At 45.8% G+C, this 21,074-nt stretch overlaps 3 protein-coding genes across 5 annotated transcripts in view; 2 read left to right on the forward strand and 1 right to left on the reverse strand.

Annotated features, from left to right (window-relative positions):
• Window positions 1-2,500, reverse strand: part of U2SURP (U2 snRNP associated SURP domain containing) — a 42,894-nt gene extending 40,394 nt beyond the window's left edge. For 2 of the 3 annotated variants that reach the window (XM_027686031.1, XM_027686030.1), the window contains exon 1: window positions 2,413-2,500. In XM_027686031.1, the coding sequence (XP_027541832.1) occupies window positions 2,413-2,457 (45 nt within the window). In that variant the 5' untranslated portion in view covers window positions 2,458-2,500. The remainder of the gene's footprint in view (window positions 1-2,412) is intronic. The other variant, XM_027686032.1, reaches the window with a different exon arrangement.
• A 50-nt stretch (window positions 2,501-2,550) lies between these two features.
• PCOLCE2 (procollagen C-endopeptidase enhancer 2) overlaps window positions 2,551-21,074 on the forward strand; it is a 57,523-nt gene continuing 38,999 nt past the window's right edge. The window contains exons 1-2 of the mRNA XM_027686035.1: window positions 2,551-2,839; window positions 4,937-5,004. Coding sequence (XP_027541836.1) covers window positions 2,783-2,839; window positions 4,937-5,004 — 125 coding nt within the window. The 5' untranslated portion in view covers window positions 2,551-2,782. The remainder of the gene's footprint in view (window positions 2,840-4,936; window positions 5,005-21,074) is intronic.
• Window positions 11,025-14,966, forward strand: PAQR9 (progestin and adipoQ receptor family member 9). The gene has a single exon (XM_027686038.1). The coding sequence runs from the start codon at window positions 11,148-11,150 to the stop codon at window positions 12,366-12,368; it is 1,221 nt and encodes a 406-aa protein (XP_027541839.1). The 5' UTR covers window positions 11,025-11,147; the 3' UTR covers window positions 12,369-14,966.

Raw genomic sequence — 21,074 nt, forward strand, 5'->3', positions numbered from 1 at the left:
CAGTACCTGGACACTAAGAGGGAAGAACAAACACCAAGTGTTCTGAAGAGAAGAAACTATTTTATTTCAGGCACTAGGTCACAATTCTTCGTAGAGCACAGAAAATGAAAGGTCACTGTGTCTTCCCAGGAGGTAACTAGAAGCCAGCAAAGGCACATCTTGGAATTGCCACTGAAACACATCTATGGAATCTACAGGACATATTTGCTTTGCAAGTACAATTACTCTTACAATTTGCAAATACAATTCACCAAAAGAAACGAAGCCTACAACTTCAATATTGATATGTCAGCAAATGAAGCCTAAAATTATTAAAAAAATCAAATTTTTTGATAAATAATTACTTTAAGAAATTGAGCAAAGTGGTTATTTGCTTAATTGTTAAACCATAAACCATAAACAACTGCTCAACTAAAAATACACATTTTTATCCTTGTGTGAATAAATTAGTTACCAAAAAAAAAGGATATTACTAATTCCAGTACTGTTATGTCATACTTCTTTCTGCAGACCTCTGAGAGCTATCTCTATGGATATACATATCCAGATGGAATGACAAAACAAAAGGTACCAACACACCATCCCATCTGCTGAGATTTCCCAAGATTTATTTTTTGGGAAATAAATCCCAAGAGCTAAGCATGTCTTATTTTATCTCACTTTTCAATAGAAACATTCTTACGGATCCATGTATGTACTATCCCTATTTTCTTTGGCACATAAAATAATATTGACAACAATAAACAAGATCTAGAATGTAAAGCAGGGGGAAAATACTACTGAAACACAGCCTGGCCATCTGGAGGAGTGGGAAGTGCACGAGGGTGGAAAGGCAGGGGCAGCACACCCTTAACAGGCCCTGACTGATGAACACACACGTCTGACCCCACATTGTCTGACCCCACATTCTCTCGCTGTCCTACTGACTTCTCTGGGATGGATGAGTTGGTATGAAAGGTTAAATGCCTGCATGTACCCCTGCAGAATTGAGAAACAGGACAGAAAATAATTCTCATAAATTAATTATTACTGTATATTAAAAATTAGTATCATCAGTACAGAAATAGTAAATGACAAAAAAGTCTATGATATAACTGTGAAAAGAAAGGGATCACATCTGGGTTGGTTTTGTGCACCAGTTCTTCAGTTGCATAAATCAATAATTAATTATTCTATGTCTAATTATACTTGAAATCCCCAAATGTCTTATTCCCTGAAAGCCACTGTCCATAAACTAAGACCTATTTACTACTCAAGTTTTCTGTTCAGCTTGTACTTGCAATTCCAAACCAAAAGCAAGATAAAAAAATGTTTCTTGGCAATATTTGGACCAGATCATACAGGAGAAACAAAAATAAAACTCTCCTACTCTAATAACACCAAGTGAGCAAACATGCAAAGGCTTCTGGTAACTACATTTCATTACCAAGGACAGGGGTAACTACAGAATTTCTAAGCAGCAAAATGAAAAAAAAAAATCCTATTTTTGCTTAATTAAAAAAAATGGGCAAAAATTATTAAATATAGCACTGGAAATTCCCGAGCCAAAATGTGGGTTCCCCCTTAAATGATTTACACACACACCAAAACCTGGAGGATTTCTACACTAAAATCTGAAACAAAAGCGAGTGAAAAGGAGTATCACTAATCCTCACACCGCCAGCTGCCAGCGCATCCCCCAAACATGTCTTATCCTCTCTCCCCTCGGCAGGAGGAATGCTGAGGGCGCGGGCAGCTCTGGGCTGGGAGAACCCGCAGCCCGCCCGGTGCTGGCTACAGCATTGGCAAGTTTGCCAGAAGTCCTGCACTACCTGAGCTCCTGCTCTGGAAATCCGCCCAACAAGAACTACAGGAAGTACAATGAGTGCAGTGAAAAGCGCGGGCAACGCCACGGCGATTCTACGGAACTTGTAATTCCATCGCAAATCGAAAGCACACGCTCGATCTCAAAATGTCCTTCACACCGGCAAGTCGCAAACTAACCCCGCGCAGGCTTCGGCCCACGAGGGAATCGGCAAAATTCCACCCGCAGGCGAGCTCGGGCATCACCGACCAATCCGCACCGAGCCGGGACTCGGCCGGCACAGTCCCCGCCGGGCCCCGCGGCTCCCTCCACCGAGCACGGGGACACAGCGGGCATAGATACAGGCCCGGGGCGACCCCGGGGAGCGGGAGTGTCCTGGAAGAGCCCCGGGCCCCTTCCCGCCCCCCACCCGCTGCCGGGGCCCGCAGTCACCCCGGGCACGGCGCGGGAGCGGACCAGGCCGCGCCGCCCGCGCCCCGCCGCCCTGCCGCCACCGGGCCCCGCCGCCACGGCAGCGGGCCCTAGCCCTGGGCGGAGCGGAGCGAAGCAAAGCGGGCCACGGGCCGTGCCCCCGCGCCACGGGCCGTGCCCGGACGGAGCGGCCTCACCTTCCCGGCGGGTTTCTGGGAGCCGCCGGGCGCCTTGTCCGCCATCTTGCCTCTGCCGAGCCCAGCCCTGGCGGCGGCGAGCCGAGCGCCGAGCACACCGAGCCCGCAGCGGAGGGCGCGCAGCCGATCGCCGAGCTGCCTCTCCGCAGCCAGAGCCGGGGCCCCGCACAGCGGCAACGGGCACGGGGGGAACAGCGCTGGAACGGCGTGAACTGTTACATCCAACGGAGGAAAGCCCTTCAATAAACAGGGGAAAGGCTGACAAAGCAGATCCTCCGTTACTGCGTTTGATACCACACCACAACTGTGACTCTATTGAGCACCGTTTAACAGGAGATCATAGCCAGAGGTCACACATACTGCGTTTATCATGACTCTCGCATTCCTGCGCTTTCATGATTTTCAGCATAACGCGGGATATGCTGGGGTTGAGATAACGCTTAAGAGACATAGGTACACAGAAATTAGTGAAAGCTTTAATCCACCACCTGCCCTGTGTGCGGAGCAGGGCCCGCGCTGAAAACCACCTCGGCCAGCGGGGAACGGGGACGGGAGCTTCCAGAGGAGGAGGGAAAAAAGGCAAAAGGAGAGAGGGAAAGGGGCAGGGGCAACTGCAGAGGACTGGAAGTTTAGAGAGGGCAAAGCCCTCGGGAAACCTCAGCGGCTGCAGGTGTGCAGGGATACGGTCTCAGGGCCAGGGCTCCGCTGGGAGCGGCTCTATAGCCGCTGTCACCGCACGGTCCGGAGGCGGTACCGGGGCTGGGCAGGGCGGCAGCGGGACAGCGGGAACGAGCGCTCACGGTGGGGCTGGAAAAACACAGGAAAGTCTCCCTCAAAGGCGGAGAACGCGGCTCAATGTGCAAGGACAGCAGGGTGGGCTAAAGGAAAAACTACCTGGATTTCCTGTCCCTCCAGCGCCGCGGGATGCGGGCACAGAGGGAAGCAGGAATCTGGGAACGGCGCTGGCGCCGGCAGGGGGCAGGCCCGGCCCGCGCAGCCGGCGGAGGGTGCCGGAGTCACACAAAACCCAGCAAAATAAATAACAGCGATCCCCACCGTCCCCCGGGCGAGGGGCTTCGCGCCGCAACCCAGCGAGCGGCAGAGGCGAGGCCGCGGGGCTGCAACACGCGGTCCTCCGGCTGCCCGAGCCTCCCGCCGCCCTCCGCGAAACAACCTGCGGAATTCTCTGGTAATGGATCGGCTGCCGAGGATCCAGAGGGAGCCGATGTGTGTAAGCAATGGAACGATGAGGGTGCTGTTCCCATGGCTGGGTCGCACCTCCGCGCTGGAGGAGCCACCTGCACGGCTCTCTTGGATAAATCCGAGGTGGAAGGAAGGAGGGAGAAATAAAACCTACACGTTGACAGCAGGATTTGGCCACAATTCCACCAGTCTTTTGAGGATATTTTGAGGCCCAGGCTTGCCCATAGAGGAGCCCTTCCACACGAAGAATGGCTTTGGTCAAGGAGCTTTAGATATGGATTAGGCAAGATTTACTGCTTCAGAATCCAAGTCAAGCCTTTCTCTTCCCCAGTCTTTCTCAGTGTTTACTTGAGAACCATTTCACTAGCTTGCAGAGACACAGGATAAGTGTCATCTGTGACCTGCTTCTGGTTGGTTTTTTTTAATGTAGTAATGGAAACAGGTGCAGCAATTACTTGAAAGCAAACAAGCTGGGGAACTTGTACTAGATAGAAAGGGCATTTAGGGCCAGGAGAAGACACTCGATGCTGCTCAGCTCTCCTGGGACTGCGCTAATAAACCTGCTGTGAAAGAATGACTGACATCTGTGGATAAAAACCAAACGTCTAGCTGGAAAGAGGAACGTGCCCTTGGATGCTAGAGTTTTGGGGCCACTAATGTTTAGAAAATTTGTGCTCCATTTGGCCTCAATCCCTTTATTTAATCCACCTCATTAATCCTTTTTAATTATCCACCTCATTGTTTAAATCCTCTGCTTACTGCTCAGCTTCTATGCTCTTTTGTAATTAATAAACTACACCAGATTAAGAGCATCATGATCCAGAGCATGCTGTGAAAAATGGGAAAGATACAGTTAGAGTTTCAAAGGTCATCTCTAAAGATAATTTTTCAGAATGAACTGTACTCCTGAATCTGCACTATTTATAACACATTGCAATAGTACAGTAGCACTCATGTACAGATAGTGAATGAGAACACATGTCACTGTCTTGGGCTGAATGGGAGAGGAAGGGGAGGAAGGAGAGAGGGAAGGAAAGGAAAGGAAGCAGCAAGAGGTAGAAATCCGTGGAGAAATAATGCTGGAACGGGTAGGCTAATAATAATATTTAAAAGTAAATTGTAAACATTTTTCACTATAATGCAATAGGTCTGGTTGCTTGCAGACCTGGGAATTGCTTATTAACTTGTTACAATGACAGATATCATTAGGCAATATACTAGGGAAAATCATGAATTATCATAAATATTTAACACTAAGCTACATTAAGTAAACCACATGTGTTACTCTTGTCTTACTGGCTGCTTTTCTCTCTACTGTCAGACAAAAGTTCTCCATTGCTCTCATCCCAGGCCAGGGCACAGCAGAACTGCTGCAATCCTTTTGCAAAGGTATGTGAGGGCAGGGGAAAGGAAGGATTTAAAGGGCTTTGGAAGTTCCCTACCCTGTAGCCAAGGAAGCATGTTTGAAGACATGGGGCAGGCAGATCAGGAGCAGGACAGAAGTGTAGCCGCTGGGTGTACGGGTTTGTAACTCTTGTGTTGTTTCATGCTCTCAGTAGTGGATCACTGGAATGTGTGTGTGTTCCCCATGGCTCAGGCAGCCCTCTTCCAGCTTCTTCCCTTATTCTGCCCTCATCTCCTCCCACCCCTGAGACTGACAACCACTAGGCAAGAATTATCAAGATAGGTAAATGCCCACTCCCCCTTGTATCATGTGTTCCTGGGAAGCTCTGGCTGTGCAGTGCAGAGATGAGGAGAGATGTGCAGCTGGAGCATAAAGAGCCTGGGCTGAATGGAGATGCTTTAGCAGGAACCACTGGAATAACAAAAAAGAGCCAGAGGGTCTGTCTGGGAGAGGGCACTTTGGCTCTGAGGTGCCCAGAACCCTGGACTTGCTGCCACTGCTCTGTCTGCTCTCTATCTCCTTGGCTGAAGCCATCTCAGTGTTACTCTGTCTCTCAGTGCTGGTGCTCTACCTTCCCTCAGCTGTGAGACCTGCTCCACTCCTGCTTTCTCTTCCAGGACCCCGCTGCTCTCCTGGGACACGTCTTATCAGGGAACCTGGGTTCTTTCTCTGCCTGGGATTCCTCAAGCAGTGAGGCCAATTACACAAACCAGTCACAGGAGCAACATCTGACTTGCACTGTCCGGCTGAGAAAGGCCGGTAGTTTGCAGTGCATTTTCCAGGCATTAGTGCAAATATCAAATGAAGGCTTAACTGCAAAAGTCCTCCTGCAGCTTCTTCTCAGAGACAATTAGCCTACACGGCTAGAATCCAGATGTGCCCCTTTATCAGCTGTTTAAAAGCATGGAAGTTAAGATGAGTGCAATGCCTGTCATTCCTTTGTCCATACTGAGAGTCCCTCCTTTCAGGTTACTAACAGCGAGTAGCAATTTGTGCTCTGCAAAACACTCCCACTCAGCACATACAAACAAAACAATTTCTTAACCATGCACTCTATAAGTGAGGTTTCAATCCTGCAACCCTTGCAAAGCACAAGCTGTACTTTGCTCTTACCGTGAGCCACTGGAAGCTGGGACAGTGGTGGATTTTGACCATGGAAAACATGTGAAATGTGCATCTAGCAATATGCTATTCTTCATCACAGTGAAACTAATTTCACTGCAGTACTTATGTTCAGATTTGCTGCTGTCCAGAAAAACACAAGTTCTACCTCTAATCTTTCAACAACCATGCCTTCAGAGAAATTTTCTTAAAATGTGAAGTATTTTTCCCAGTTTGCTGTGTTCAGTGTTTTTTTCAGATTTTTTGAGATGGGTTTTATTGCTGTTTTTTAAAGCATAAAGAAAGAGTACAAACTTAAAGCTATTCAACTTGAAGGTAAAGAGGGCAGAAAATAAGAAGCTTCTGGTGAATGAACATTCTTGTTCAACCATGATGGTGTTGGTTACTGTTACTCCCTTTTATCACATCTAGCTTTTCTCTCCTCCAGGTGAGGCTTCAAAATACAGGTATCGCTTTCACTTTTCTTTATCTATTGAGGAATTAGGTTTATAAAGTATAATTGTCCCTAATTAGTTACTCAAGAAGGAGAAAATGATGCAAGGATTCCTGTTTATCCAGTCTTAAAAAGATAGTGGAGTAGAATCTCTAAATGCAAGTTAATCTCTTCAGTATTAGATCAAAGCACTGTGTCTACTCAATTATTACAAACTATTATAATCACTGCAGTAGAAAGTTACCCGTCAAGACATTATTTTCAAGAAATTGATAAACACTTGAGAAAGGATAAAAAAAATCACATAGAACAAAAGGACAATTTTTATATGTCTGTGTATCTCTTCAGTTGTTCTCCCAGAGAATCTGCAACCATGAGGTACAGGAAACAAAGTTAGATAAGGCTAAGGCTTCTCATTCTTTAACAGCTACTCTTTTCAAATGGAGCCAAATTCTACATTCATTCTTGGTCAGTGGGATTCCATGCAAGAATCAGATTTACTAAAGAGATTTCAGTGAAGAAGGATAAATATTTTTACTCAGATAAAACTTCTTACTGAGAAAGAAATCATGGAAATCTGTCTTGGCAGTGAAGATACAGAAAAAAAAGAAAGAGACACAGTTGTATGGTAGAGGATTATGTAAAGCAAGAGCTCTTAAGACTGTTGTTTGGCAGTGTGAGTGGGTTGAATTGGGTGGGGCTAAAGGTTTCTATTCAAAAGCATCAAATCTTCCAAACACCACCATTGCCTGTTCACATTAGGACTTCCTGGATTCCTGGAAGTTAGTGTATTTACTTACTCAGAAAAGCTATGGATAACAGGAGGTCTAAGTACGAGGTCTAAGTACGACCTCTTCCCTAGTGTGCTGCATACGTTACAGTGCAAAACATGAATTTAGCTTTTTTTTTTTTTAATTTCCTAACCAAAAGGCATCATTTCACTGGGGAGTAATTTAGAATATTTTTTAGGATTTTTGGTATTTCAGACAAAATGGCACCTTGTGAAAGGACTTCAACAACTAATAAAACAAAGGTATAATATAGAAATAAATTCACATTCAGTATTTTAACACATCTTTTTCTTATTTGAGTCTTTAGCCAGCACTGATTAAAATTATCTTTCATTACTTACCTCATTAGGCAGTGCCTTCATCAGTGTTTTAAGAGTCTTCTCAAAGGTTATTTGGAGAGAAAGCCTGCAGAAAATTCTACACATGCTAGGAGAAACCCTGGTATATGCTGGCCATGCCCTTCTAAATATAAACTCTGGTTAGAGAAATGCAGAGGCCTCTTCATGCACTACATTACGTGGACTCTTCTCTGTGACCTCCAGATGTCCTGATTCTCCCTGGCTTACCACATAATAGTCATGTAATACTAACCTTGATGGACTACATATGAATAAGAGGCTATTTTGAGGTTGTAAGTGCTTCAAATTGTAAGGTTCCCTGTACACTATTCCACAGCTGGCTTGGGAACAGAATACTTAACTCAATGTAAAATGTATGCAGTTGTCTTTATGAAAGCCCAATCTGTCCTCAGAGATCATTCTCCCTGTGAGGAGTCTGCCTTGGAAATAAGCAAAAGACTCAGATCACTAGCAATGAGTTCCATAAATGTAGGTGCTAAAGCTACACTGCTGTCACTTGGCAGTGGTGTGAACTGTGATCTTCAGAAGCTCTGAGATCTCCCTGGCACTTTCTTGCCAGACAAGGAGACCCAGGTTATGCATGTGTGACATCAGCAGAGCACTTGGGGCAAACCGAAGCTGGATCCCCACAGAGAGGCAGAGAAGAGAAAACGTATGTTTATTGTACACAGCTTGTATTTATTGTAAGACAGTTAACAAGTAAACCCACCAGCGACAGAGTAAAGCCTAGGAGCTGGACTAGATGATCCTTGTGGTTCCCTTCCAACTTAGGATATTCCATGATTCTAAGAAAACTACCATGGGCCTGTGCTTCTGCCAGAGGAGCTGGTATTTTCAAGTCTCCTAAGTGATTCTCAGCTCTGCAAAAAGTCCCCATCCCCTAAATATTTTAAGACATCTTAAAATATTACAGAAAGACATCAGAAGTGGAGAGAAATTTCCAGACATTTATCTTCTCTGCAGCATTAGTATGTATCTCCACCAGTACCCAGACAGTCCAGTGGCCACCAGAACTGTCAGTCTTGAATGGCAAGCAAACCCCATGTGCTCTTCCCAGCTTGGGATGCCTCCCATGAAAACATAAACCCTGTGTCTCCCCCAGGAGGCCAGGTGATACCCCAGTATTCCCTGAGGCAAAAGGGCTGAGTGCCTCCCACATCCCTGAAAGTCTGGAGGTTGCAGGAAAGCCAGAACGTGTTGAACGAGCCCTGCTGCCACTGCTAGGCCAGCAGTTCCCAATCAGCTGTGGATGCTGTTGTTCTTTAGACACCATCTGTTGCAACAGCTGCTGGAGGCTTTCCAGCAGGCTCTTTAGCACAGGTCTAAAACCAAATTGCTCTCAGTCAACCACCTCTTCTTATCTAACCTTGGTGAGGGAGGCTGAAGATCATGGTCACTTTGGCCCTCTTATGTAGAGCCTGCGGTGGCACTGACCACCATAAATGAAAGTGTCACTTAGGGACTGGGAGAATGGGTCACCAGAGCCTTACAGGGAGCGCCAGTGCGTGCTGTGGTAGGAGCAGGGCAGGGGAGGGGGGATTCTCTAGCCACCAGGTGAGCAAACAGTCCAGCATCTAGCTTATCTCTTCTTCAGGGTGGCCTCTTTAGTACAGAGCAGCCCCATGAGAAGCCTGACCTTTACCAGAGGCTGAGCAGTTTTTGTTAATCCCCAAAAGCCTTTCCTCTCCCTAAATCACACACTGCAGGGCCTGTGGGCAGCAGGGCCCTGCTTGTTCCTGAGGCTCACTCCAGGCAGGATCCCCACAGCCTCCTATTTCCTTCGGACGTGTTAAGGTACAGTAACACCCGGGCAGCGCTTTCCCCTGTATTTTTATGTTCTGATTATGTAACTGTGCTGCTTGCATAACTGCAACGACAATAAATGTAGGATTTGTGTAAGGGTCAACCCAGAGCAGCTCCTGTCAGCCCGTTCCCTGGTGTCCCTCCCAGCCACCCCACTTGGAACGTGGAGATAAGGTGGGTGCTGTGTGTATCAGTGAGACACACAGCCCAACAAGGAGTGTCCAGTTAGTTGTCCCTGCACCAGGGACCCCCTATAAAACACAAGGACATTGGAGCCTGTTATCTGAAAAATGTCTTATTTCATGTTTTACTCCTCACGTTGGCTTTTCAGCGCTGTTCAGTTGTTTATTTTCCCAGCAAGTCTCCTGTGTAATTTTTATAAAGATTACAAGCAGTATCACCAGTCTGCCCTACTTTTTGACAGTTCCATAAAATCAGTATTTTTACTTCAATGAAAAATGCATTGAAAATCACTTTTAGCAACACACCTTTACGACTTCTTTTGTGATAAAAAAAGGTAATTCTGATGGCTTCCTTGTTCAGAAGATTTTTCACATTGTCATGACTCACTATCAAACAGAAGATTTTTGTAAAAATCGTTGGCAGAATGGCCTAATTACACTGGACCTCAGTTTATACCATGTGACCAAACATGTATCTCTGAATATCACCATGTAATACATACTTTTGGAAGCCTAGAGCTATCACGTTTAAGACCATCTGAAAACAAATAAAAAGGAAATACGTTGAAGCAGTGGAGAGCAATCCCTTACTCTGGCTCCTACCTGTGCCTGCATTAGTGACTTACCTTTGCCCACCGCCTCCTATTTCCTTCGGACGTGTTAAGGTACAGTAACACCCGGGCAGCGCTTTCCCCTGTATTTTTATATTCTGATTATGTAACTGTGCTGCTTGCATAACTGCAACGACAATAAATGTAGGATTTGTGTAAGGGTCAGCCCAGAGCAGCTCCTGTCAGCCCGTTCCCGGGTCTCCCTCCCAGCCGCCCCGCTCGGAGATAAGGTGGGTGCCGTGTGTGTATCAGTGCAGCCCGGCCGGGACCGTTTAGCCTGAAATAACGCTTGCATTCACTGCATGAGATAATGTCACCAGGTCTCACCGAAGCACACACGACAGACAGCCACCCAGGTGCCAGCTGTCCCCTTTCTGGGGGTATTCCCGCGGGCTGTCCCGCAGCCCTGCCGGGTCACCTTCCCTTCCCCGGGGATCCCGCCGCCTGCGCGGGCGCAGCCGCGTTCGGGGCCGGGCGGGCGCCCCGGAGCCCCCTTTGTGAACGCCCGGGCGGACAGGAGCCGTGCCGAGCGCTGCCGGGGCCGGTGCCAACTGTCCCCGTCCCCGGGAGCGGGGCCCCGAGGGTCCGGCTCGGCCGCACGTCCCGCTGCGGGGGCTCTGCCGGGCCCCCCCACTGCGGCCGCATCAATCATTAACGGAGGCTCGTGTGTCCGGCGCCTCCCTCCTCGGGAAACCCTACCCGGGGTGGCGGGGGCGTCTCTTCCCGCTCCTCGGGAGCGCTGGATGCGCCACCGGTTTCCAGTTACCGCGATGCCGGGCGGCGGGGCGGGAGGAGCCGCGGCGGTGCCGCCACTGCCCCTGCTGCAATGAGTGATGCTGCCGGGGGCGGCGGCGGGGGCGGAGAGGCGCAGAGACACCGCGGATCCTCCGCCGGCGGCTGCGGGCGCAGCGGCTCTGCCTCGCCCGGGCGGCGGCGAGGCGGCGGGCCCGGGGCCGGCCGGGGCAGCGGCAGCAGCAGCACCATGCCGGCGGGCGAGGGGGACAAGGAGGAGGCGACGCCGCCGCCTCGCTCTGCCGCCCTGCTGCGGTGGGACGAGGTGCCCGAGGACTTCGTGGAGTGCTTCATCCTCTCGGGCTACCGGCGGCTGCACTGCTCGGCGCAGGAGTGCCTGGCCTCGGTGCTGCAGCCCACCAACGAGACCCTCAACTTCTGGACCCACTTCATCCCGCTGCTGCTCTTTCTCAGCCGCTTCGGGCGGCTGCTGCTGCTGCGGGGCGCCGGGGACGTGCCCTTCCACCACCCGGCCCTGCTGCCCCTCTGGTGCTACGCCTCGGGGGTGCTGCTCACCTTCGCCATGAGCTGCACGGCCCATCTCTTCAGCTGCCTCTCCCCGCGCCTCCGCGCCACCTTCTTCTACCTGGACTACGCCTCCATCAGCTACTACGGCTTCGCCAGCACCGTGGCCTACTCCTACTACCTGCTGCCGGGGCTGAGCCTGCTGGACGCCGGTGCCATGAGCCGCTACGTGCAGCAGCGGCTGGGCTGGCAGCTGGACTGCAGCCTGCCCATCGCGGCCTACCGCGTGCTCGTGCTGCCCGTGGCCCTGGCGCTGGCCGTGGGCTGCACAGCCGCCTGCTGCCGCAGCCGTGCCGCCTGCTGCGCCTACCCCTTCGCCGTGCGCACCTTCGTGTTCGCCATGCCGCTCAGCATGGCCTGCCCCATCATGCTGGAGAGCCTCCTCTTCGACCTCCGCACCCGCAACCCCACGCTCTTCGTCTACTTCTACCGGCGCTACTTCTGGCTGCTGGTGGCCGCCTTCTTCAACGTCAGCAAGATCCCCGAGCGGATCCAGCCGGGGCTCTTCGATATCGTGGGGCACAGCCACCAACTCTTCCACATCTTCACCTTCCTCAGCATCTACGACCAGGTGCACTACGTGGAGGACGGGCTGGCTGAGTTCCTCAAGGCGCCCCTGGCCGCCCCCACCTACTTGGGCACCGTGGGGTACATGCTGCTCCTGACAGTCTGCCTTGCCGTGGTCGTCAGGAGGTTCCTCAACGTTGCAGACCTCTGCAAGCAGGACTAGCCTGGCCAGCAACCCTCAAGACAGTGACCACCATACCAATGACCCTTGGGCTGGAGGCCCTCGGGCTGACGACCTTCCAACCGGTGATCCTCAGACCAGTCCCACCATGTCCTGAAGAAGCTGTGAAACCTGGGGGAAACCCACTTGTGGAAGAGCCAGGTCCCTTTCATGGAGGGTTGCTGGAGAAAATGACCATGGCTGAACTGCTCGTGCTCTTTAAACTACTAGGTTACCAGGGGAAGCAAGCAAATGCTTACTGGTATGTTGCTGCTTAGAGTATAAGCTGAAATAATTTAGCTCTGCTACTAGGAAGAATGCATGAATGGTGAATGCCACTTACTAATTTCATAACAATTAGGTTTGGAACTAGCTCTGTATATACATATATATTTATATATCTAGCTATATATTTATTAGCTACATATATGTGTATATATATGTATACACTCGAAGACATTTGTGCAATGATTACTCATAGACTTTTGATCAACTCCTGTGTGAAATTTCCTAGCAGATTATGCACTGACATTTATCTTCCTCTATGATGCTGTAACAGGCCTTTGCAGCCACATACTGAATTTTAAATGCAAACAAATCGATAGCTATCTATAGTTTCTAAGGTCTTGCAGCCTTTTCAGCCAGGGAACAATAGATTTAACAGAGAGAGGAAAAACAGCTGTGAATTATTACAGAATTACCAGTTGATGGAGAGACTTTAATTAGACAGGCAGTGAGTGGTTGGTATAACCACTCGGATACTAAAATAAAACAGAAAGATATGTAAAATAACTGAACCAGAAAGGGGTCAATGGAATGGGGGCAGGGGAAGAAGAAGGACACTGCATAATGGCATGGCTCTTCCCTCAACACGTCAGGAACATCTGTTGTGTTAAGGGGGTTGCTAAGGGGCCCCTTTATCTTCCCTGGTAAATCACCCCCAAATCAGCCCTTCAGAGTCAAAGTCAGATGCCAGATTTCTATAAACCCCTGCCAAGCTCGGTGGGAGTTCTGTGGACGTAAAGAGAGTAACTGATGCATGAGATCTCATTCTGGATCTTTTAGAGAACTACATGGAACTAGTTTTCTTTTGCTCTTAAATTAGAGCACTGTCAGATTTACCATCCTAAAATTAGTTGCCGAATAAGGTACTGCTGAATCTGAGTTCGGGGCTTAAAATCTGGCTCCAGAAGTACTGGATACTGGCACTTTCTCATCATTCCCCACCTTTTCCTATTTTGAGTCATTGTGGCTGCAGCTGGGTGTGCTGAAGTTCTCTTTCAGCAGCTTTGGGGGAGTTCAAAGACAAGAATTAAGAGATATTTTCCAAAGCAGTATCTTTTCAGAGCAACACATATTATTCTTGTCACACAACAAAGAGTTAACTATAGTTTGAACTTATCTCTGTACACAGAGACATTTTTGTAACCTATATGCAGATTCTAAGCAGATGGGCTTTGATTTTGTCTGACAGAACAAGTTATGCAATAATATTACACAAGGGGGTTACATATCGAACTTCAGGTGAGAAACTATTTGTATGTGCCATTGTCAGAAAAAAAGTGGTACTGCCTTATGAAATGCTGGTGTCAGACTGCACAATAGTGTAGTGGCTCTTTTACTCAGCCCCTGTTGTAGAAATATATTTCTGCTTGGGTCTTTCCCATATTCATGGACATGGCATCTGAACCCCAAGAAAATTTTTTGAGTCCAATTCCATAGTCTTCAGTAAGACAAAGCCCCTTTTGTTTATAATGGGAATATAGGAAGAGCTATATCTGGGGATTATGAGGCCAAATCCTCAATATGGGTCAGAATCATCACAGAAACCAATAATTTATATGTCCCGTACTAATGTCAGCTTTGTGAAAAATTCTCTATGAAAGTGCATAAGCTAACAGAAAATTACACTCACTTCATTTTATCTCAACCCATTCTAAGTACAATGGTTTGAATATTTTAGATTCTCAGTGAATGATTAAAATGGCCCAACAAAAAATGTACCCTTTGCCAGCCACAATTCTGCTAGTACATAATTTCTGATAGGGTCACATGTGGTCTCTTAACGAGATTGGCTACAATTTTCTGAAACAGCAGTTCCCAAACTGTGGCCCCTTGAGTTATTGCTGATGGGCCATAAAAATCAGCATGGCCCCGTGTGGCTGGCTGTGTTTGGTTATTATTTGCCAACCTGCATTAAAAGAAAATGAAAACTACATGAAGTATTTTTATTTTTACATATTTCCATTAACTTTTGTTAGTCATAAATGTAGCATTGCTTTATTGAACCAACAAAGCAGAAAATGATCTGCACCACTGGGAGAGGAGGCTGGTTCACAACAGTTATTCTTTGAAATGTGCTTTATATTGTGAAAACCCTGAAAACTCACAATAGAAAGCCAGTGGATCAAGACCTGCAACAATGTCATCCTATGAATTTCCACAACTGCAAAAAGAGGCCAAAAATCTTTGAGATGGGCTGTATTCAAATTAAAATAATAGTGGCATAGTAGTTAGAGCCCAATGATTCATTCAAGTTTCAAAACTAATTATGTAGAAAGGGTTTGCCTGGGAGATGCCACTAGCATGTCCAACCAGCAATTAAAAACTAAGAAATAAATCAAAAAGGCCAGGGACAGAAAATCTCAGCACTAGAAGACAGCTCAGAAACAAGCAACAGTAAAAGCCAAATGTAAGAGACCAGGCTTTTAAAGCATACTGTATAATGAATTATATTTGTGCTTGTCAGTCACAATGTAGAGGACATCTCGAGAGGCAATGTCAAAAATGGCTGTTGCTAACTTGTAAAAATACATTTGATATTTGCAGTTAGGCCATGCAGGGTCATCTATATATATCTCAAAGACAGATAACAGTGTAAAGTTTGGATTGCAACCAGCTGCAATTTTACTGGAATCTTACTGCTGTTACAAGAGTGCCTGTGAGCCCCAGTCACGCTGGAGATTTGGTACCTGGCTCTGATACTAAGAATATTGCTTCATTTAGAAGTTTCTGTTGGCAAATCGTTGGGGCACAGGTGTAGGCCTGAGCACCTCATGGAATTATTTGTACACTCTGGTTACAAGCACTGCACTCTGAGCCACTGTAAGCAGGCTACGTGAATCCCAGGGGAATGGCCACAGGGAGATGTGATTAGAGTTTAAGAATTCTAATTAGTGGGTTTTTTTTGTCTGTTTGTTCAAAAAAATGTGGCTACAAATTAAAAAGGTACAGTAAGCGTGGAGAATATCTAGGGAAATGCTACCAAGTGTCTGTGTTTATCCAGTGAAGGACATGTAGGGAGATAATTGCTCCATTTGCCATGTCCGATAGCCAGTCTTCATAAATATGGACAGAACAAAACTGAGTTAAAAGAAGTTAAAAGTGGAACAAGATATCTATAATTATAGTGCTTGAATTTGCTCACGTAGAAGTGAGTCAGCATTTGTGTGACTTATAAGGGTGCAGGATGACTTCTTGGTGTGAAAGCACACATGACTGAACATGTGTAAGCATGTCCAGAGTTTACACAAGAGGTCTAACCTGCAGACTAGATGCATAAGGACATCCTAGAAAATGAACTTTTTTGCATAAGTACCTGTCATAAGGTTTTTATTGCCTGGGTACCTGCCATAAGGTGTGCACTGTGGACTCATGCTTAAAACCAAAAAGGCTTTTTGGGCCTTTTGTGGTAGAATTTGTGTGGGGATGGGAGCCCAGGTGAACACTGGAGCACAGCAGGATGGCCTGGACATGGCTATGTGTCCTTCTGCCTTGGGCCAGCACTGAGCTCCAGACTGACACACCTGTGCCCGTGGGAACTGACTGTTGATAGGGACAGTTAAAAGTAGAAACATGTTGGGTTTTTTTGCTAAAATGATAGTTCTGCTTAATTGTCCAAATGTTGTGCTTATTATTTATTTGCTGAATCCAGCTACTTTGTCAGGTTTTTGTCAACAGTGTACCTGCAGAAAATGACAGTATGAAAGTTTTACTTCATGTTTAAGTAAACTCTGAGGCAGCACATGCATAAAGCATTATTGCACTAAACTCAGTTGATTACCATCCACATGCCTTACAGAAGCAAATCATACCTGTAGTAATTGCCCAGATTAAACTGTTTTTCTTTGCCTATGAGAGTCAAAATGACCAAGTGGCCAGTAAGAAGGAGTCAGGCACTCCTGCGGGCTTGTCTCTGCTTTGCCACTGTCTGTTCTGTAATCTAGGGCAACTTGTTTAAACTGTGTTCATTTTGAATGAATTTAATTCGTGTCAAACACTGGAATTGTACCAGGGTTGAATTTGACCCTCTGTGTCTCAGTTTCCACATCTGTAAGATGGGGAGAATATACCTTACCTACCTCGCAGGGTTGCTCTGAAGACTAGCTAATGTTTGTAAAGCACTTAAAAATGCAAAGACCCTCCTAGGTGCTAAGAAGTATTACTGAACTCCAGCAGAGAGAATGTTATTTTTTCCTCATCTCACAGGGAGAGGAACATGAACGTTTCTAGACCATGAACTCCTGGGACAAACCCTTGCCATTGCCATGCTCCTAGGAAGTTCACATCCTGGATCCCTTTGGAGCTGATGGCAAAATTTCCGCTGGCTTCAAGTAGGGGGCAATCAAGACCTAAGCAGTCTTAAATAGGCTGACTAAATGCTTAAGGGTCAGGAGTAGAGAGAAAAGATACATGACTTACGTGTTTTTCTCTTCAGAAATTCTCACTGGTAACTCATACTGAGGGCATTGGAACACTGACATGAGGCCTCGTCGTTCATTTAGCCATGGATTGTATTCCAGTTACCATGAAATAATGGAGCAAGATTTTCCATCAGTGTCTGTAAGCAATTTTATAGAGTTCTCTAATTTGAGTCTCTCCTGATTATGTCTCAGTTGCCACTGGGAATTTCAAACTACATCAAGCTACTTCTTATCAGGGTAAAAAGACCTTAAATAAATGAAGCTTTTAAGTAAACATGTGTAATCGTTTGGGAACATAAAATTATATTGATCAAACAACTTTCTCTTTTTCCCTCCTGTTCCCCAAACCCAACAACTTGGAGCCAATGCTATTATTGAATGAAAACTGAACTTGGATCTTCTGACCCCATACGTGTACTCTTCCTTTGCCAAGGAGCCCTGAATAATAATCCTGCTAACCCACTCTGCCCATCTCCTGGAAGGGCTGATATAAACAGCACCACTGAGTAGAGGACCATGTTTTTAAGAGCTTTTCTAACTGGCAGCAGTAGCAGAGGGAAAAAAAAGACATCAAAGGGTTTGAGTGGTTCATTAGGTCAAAGCCTCTACCATCAGAAATTCTCCCTATCCAAGTATATTCCTAGCTTCTGTTAGACACATGTAAGTCAGGGCTACACAACCAACACCCAAATTACAGCTGAGACTTCACTCTCTTCTCCTCAGATGAGATGCAAGAAGCGAGGCAGTGTCACATGCACTGAAAGACACTGACCTCCATTCAAGACACTTGGTGTCTTGGAGCTGGGTGTGGAATAAACTGAAATCATTTTCACATCTTGCTCAGACAGATGCTGCTTCATTCCACTGAATTCAGTAATAAATTATTGACCAAGACAAAGGAACCAGGCTTTTGCTTAAAGTTGCCTGTAAGGAAACACCACCAGCAGACTTCTGCTTTCAGGGCAATTGCTTCCTGGGCCATGCTCAGAACATGGAGGATTCTGAAGTAGGGCTTTGCTATTTCATGGGAATGCCTTAGGATTTGTGGTTGTAGCTGGGGGTTCATAGTATGGAAAAACAGCTTATAGCAAGTCAATTCTGTCTGCTAGAGGTTCAAGCACGCTTCAGTAGGAGGTAACACGTTTAAGGGTCTGTGCATGCAGTGAACAAAAAGTGTGAATTTTGTGTGGTTCTGTTGGGAGGGTTTGAAAATTTACTCTTTGTACACTTTTGGATGCTGACTACTGTCTATGTAATGACTATGCATTTTTAGCAAAAAAAAAGTGTAAGCTATAAATAAAGTTAATTCTGAGTACATTTTTGCAGAAATGCATTTATAAAGTTTTTTCTCATTTCTTAGTACAACTTACTGGGACACCTGTGGGATCAGAAATGTGGTGAATGTAGTTATCTTCAAACACAGGTGTTGTTGGCATGAGTATAGGAACTACCAGTTCTTGTATAGAGGTGTTAGGATCTCTGAAAACACTATAACAGCGAAAGTATTGCGCCATTTTGTTGTCTTTTATATTTTACAGCAATAAAATAGCATCATTGCCTTTTTAGTTCTCCAATATCTGTGCTAACTAATTAATGACAGACATCCCTGTTATATTAAGATCAATAATATGTATAAGGAGATCAGTGTTCAGCCTACAGAGCTCACTGAAAAATCATAAAATTGGTAGCAACAGTGTCAAGAATCACAGGAAAATACTGACTGCAAAATGAAGAGTTCTATTTGGCATCAAATAAAGTTTCCCATTTGGCAGAGTAGGAACGTTTCATGTGGCAAAATACTGTTTTCAGTCTAAGTCAGGCACCAAAAAGCACTCAATGAACTGCAATTACATAAAGTATCTGCTTTAAGCCTTTTCTGTCAAAATTCAGCAGGACAGGATGTATCCCAACATAATTGCAGGCACCCCCGATACTGTTAAAAGACTGAACACAATGGAAAACTATAGGATCTTCTAGTTGAGGTCTGTAGAATTTCTTCAAAAGTTTTAGAATTCTTGAGACTCTTATTTGCAGACTTTGTACATCCTATTTGAAATGACTTCAAGTATTTGATGATCCCAGCAAAAACATCCATTGCCCCCTCACAACCAGATGCTTCAAGAGACTACATCCTACAAATAAACAAATGCTTCACAAGAATGTATCCTGCTGTTAAGATTTAAGGCCTTTCATAGGGTTATCAGTAGGCTCTGGATCTGACTGCTGAATGTGAACATGCTGGAGGAAAACCTCACAAAACTGACAGAGCCAGAGAAGATGGCAAAATACTGAGCAGAATGGTAGGCAACAAAGTGACAGCTGCTGGGACAGGTAATTTAGTGAGGTCAGTACCTCAGCCTTCAGCTGAGGTGGCTCCATAGTTACTCATCATGATAACCTACTGGAAATCTGAAGGCAATCTATATTTTGTTACAGTGACATCACTTCTCTGACAAATGGCCCTAAAAGTCAGGACAGTGTATTTGTGGAGGAACAAAGGAACATCTGACACACAACAATAACCTTCAGGTTTTATCTCATCACAGGATAATGTATGGTTAGTAGGATTTGTGAGTAGAGATGAAACTCATTAAAAATTAAAAAGCTGGTAAAAATGTAGAGCAAATCAGTATTAATGCTAAGGCTAAATCTTGGTTTTAGTGATGAGAATCTCTGGGCAGACACCACAGATGCACTTTCTGCATCAGAAAGCCCTCTATTACAAGGCAGATTTCTTATCAAGAGTGGTAATACACTTCTGTTAGTGGGGAACTGGAAATACTTCTCTTGCCAGGGAGCACAGCCTTTGGGTATATGATATATATGATACATGCTTCACAGAAGCATAACAACAACGTCACACAATCTTTTTGGAGAGGAAGCAATTTTATAGAGTTCTCTAATTTGAGTCTCTCCTGCCTCCAAGATCTAATCCTTTCATGTCCCTCCTGACTGATGAAACATGAAAATACAGGTTTTTTTCATTTTTGGTGTTAGACATACTTCTCATCAATTATACTCTGTTTGCTAGGAAACATCTATTCTCTGTCCTGAGAAACCGGGCAATTCCACTTGTACAAGAAGAAAAACCCTGATTTTTTCCCCTCTCTTTATATGCTGGGCTCTCTGCATCCACAGCCCTGGGGCTATGGAATTCAATCACTGGCACTCAGTAGTGTTCCAAAATCTCAGCTTTTCTTTTTAGCAGCACTTGGAAAGACAACTATGAAATGTCAGTGGGGTGGATAACAAGCAGCAATATCCACAGCCCTCAGAAATAATATAAATAATAAGCAAAAGGTAAACAGGTCCCCGGGACAGCTTTTCTGGTACCTTTGTACACCCAGGCATCATCTCTCATTATCCCAAATTTAGTGAAGCTCATAAGCACATGCTTAACTTTAATATGAATATATGTTTATCTTTGTTCATTGACAGGGGTGAGCTTTTCCTTGTGTTTAAGTGTGCTATAGAAGCACAGCCCTAATGAGCAGACAGTGCCAGGGAAATGCTGCCAGCAAGAGTCTGGCACAGCAATTCTGCCATTCAGCCCTAAGGCAGTGTCCTACCCCTGACACCCAAGACTCACATTCCCTACTCAGTCTTAGCACTTGAAAGCATTCTCCTTTCAGGTCATTGTCTGAAGATTTTAATACAAAACAAAGAGCAAAATACATATGTAAAGCTAGAAATGCGCCAACTTAGTAATGAATTAAAACAGCACATTCTCTATCTGTGCCAGTTACATTATCCCAACACTGTTTCTTGTAGTCTGGTAGAAAACCATAGCTTGGAGAAAAAAAGTTTGGAACAGTAACCAGAATCACTGAGCACTGTCAAATACATTCACTAGACAACCTAGTTAAAAAGAGTATTTATTTCTGTATTATATAGACTCAAAGATTAAACACAGAAGCTACATATTCTATGAAGAATACCTTTGTCCCTAACAATAGAGAATATTCCTTCAAACTATAGCTATTCTGCTCCAACAGAAGCATCCTTT

Source organism: Neopelma chrysocephalum, unplaced genomic scaffold (genome assembly GCF_003984885.1).
Source record: "Neopelma chrysocephalum unplaced genomic scaffold, ASM398488v2 Primary Assembly neopelma1_70, whole genome shotgun sequence".
Lineage (NCBI taxonomy): Eukaryota > Metazoa > Chordata > Aves > Passeriformes > Pipridae > Neopelma > Neopelma chrysocephalum.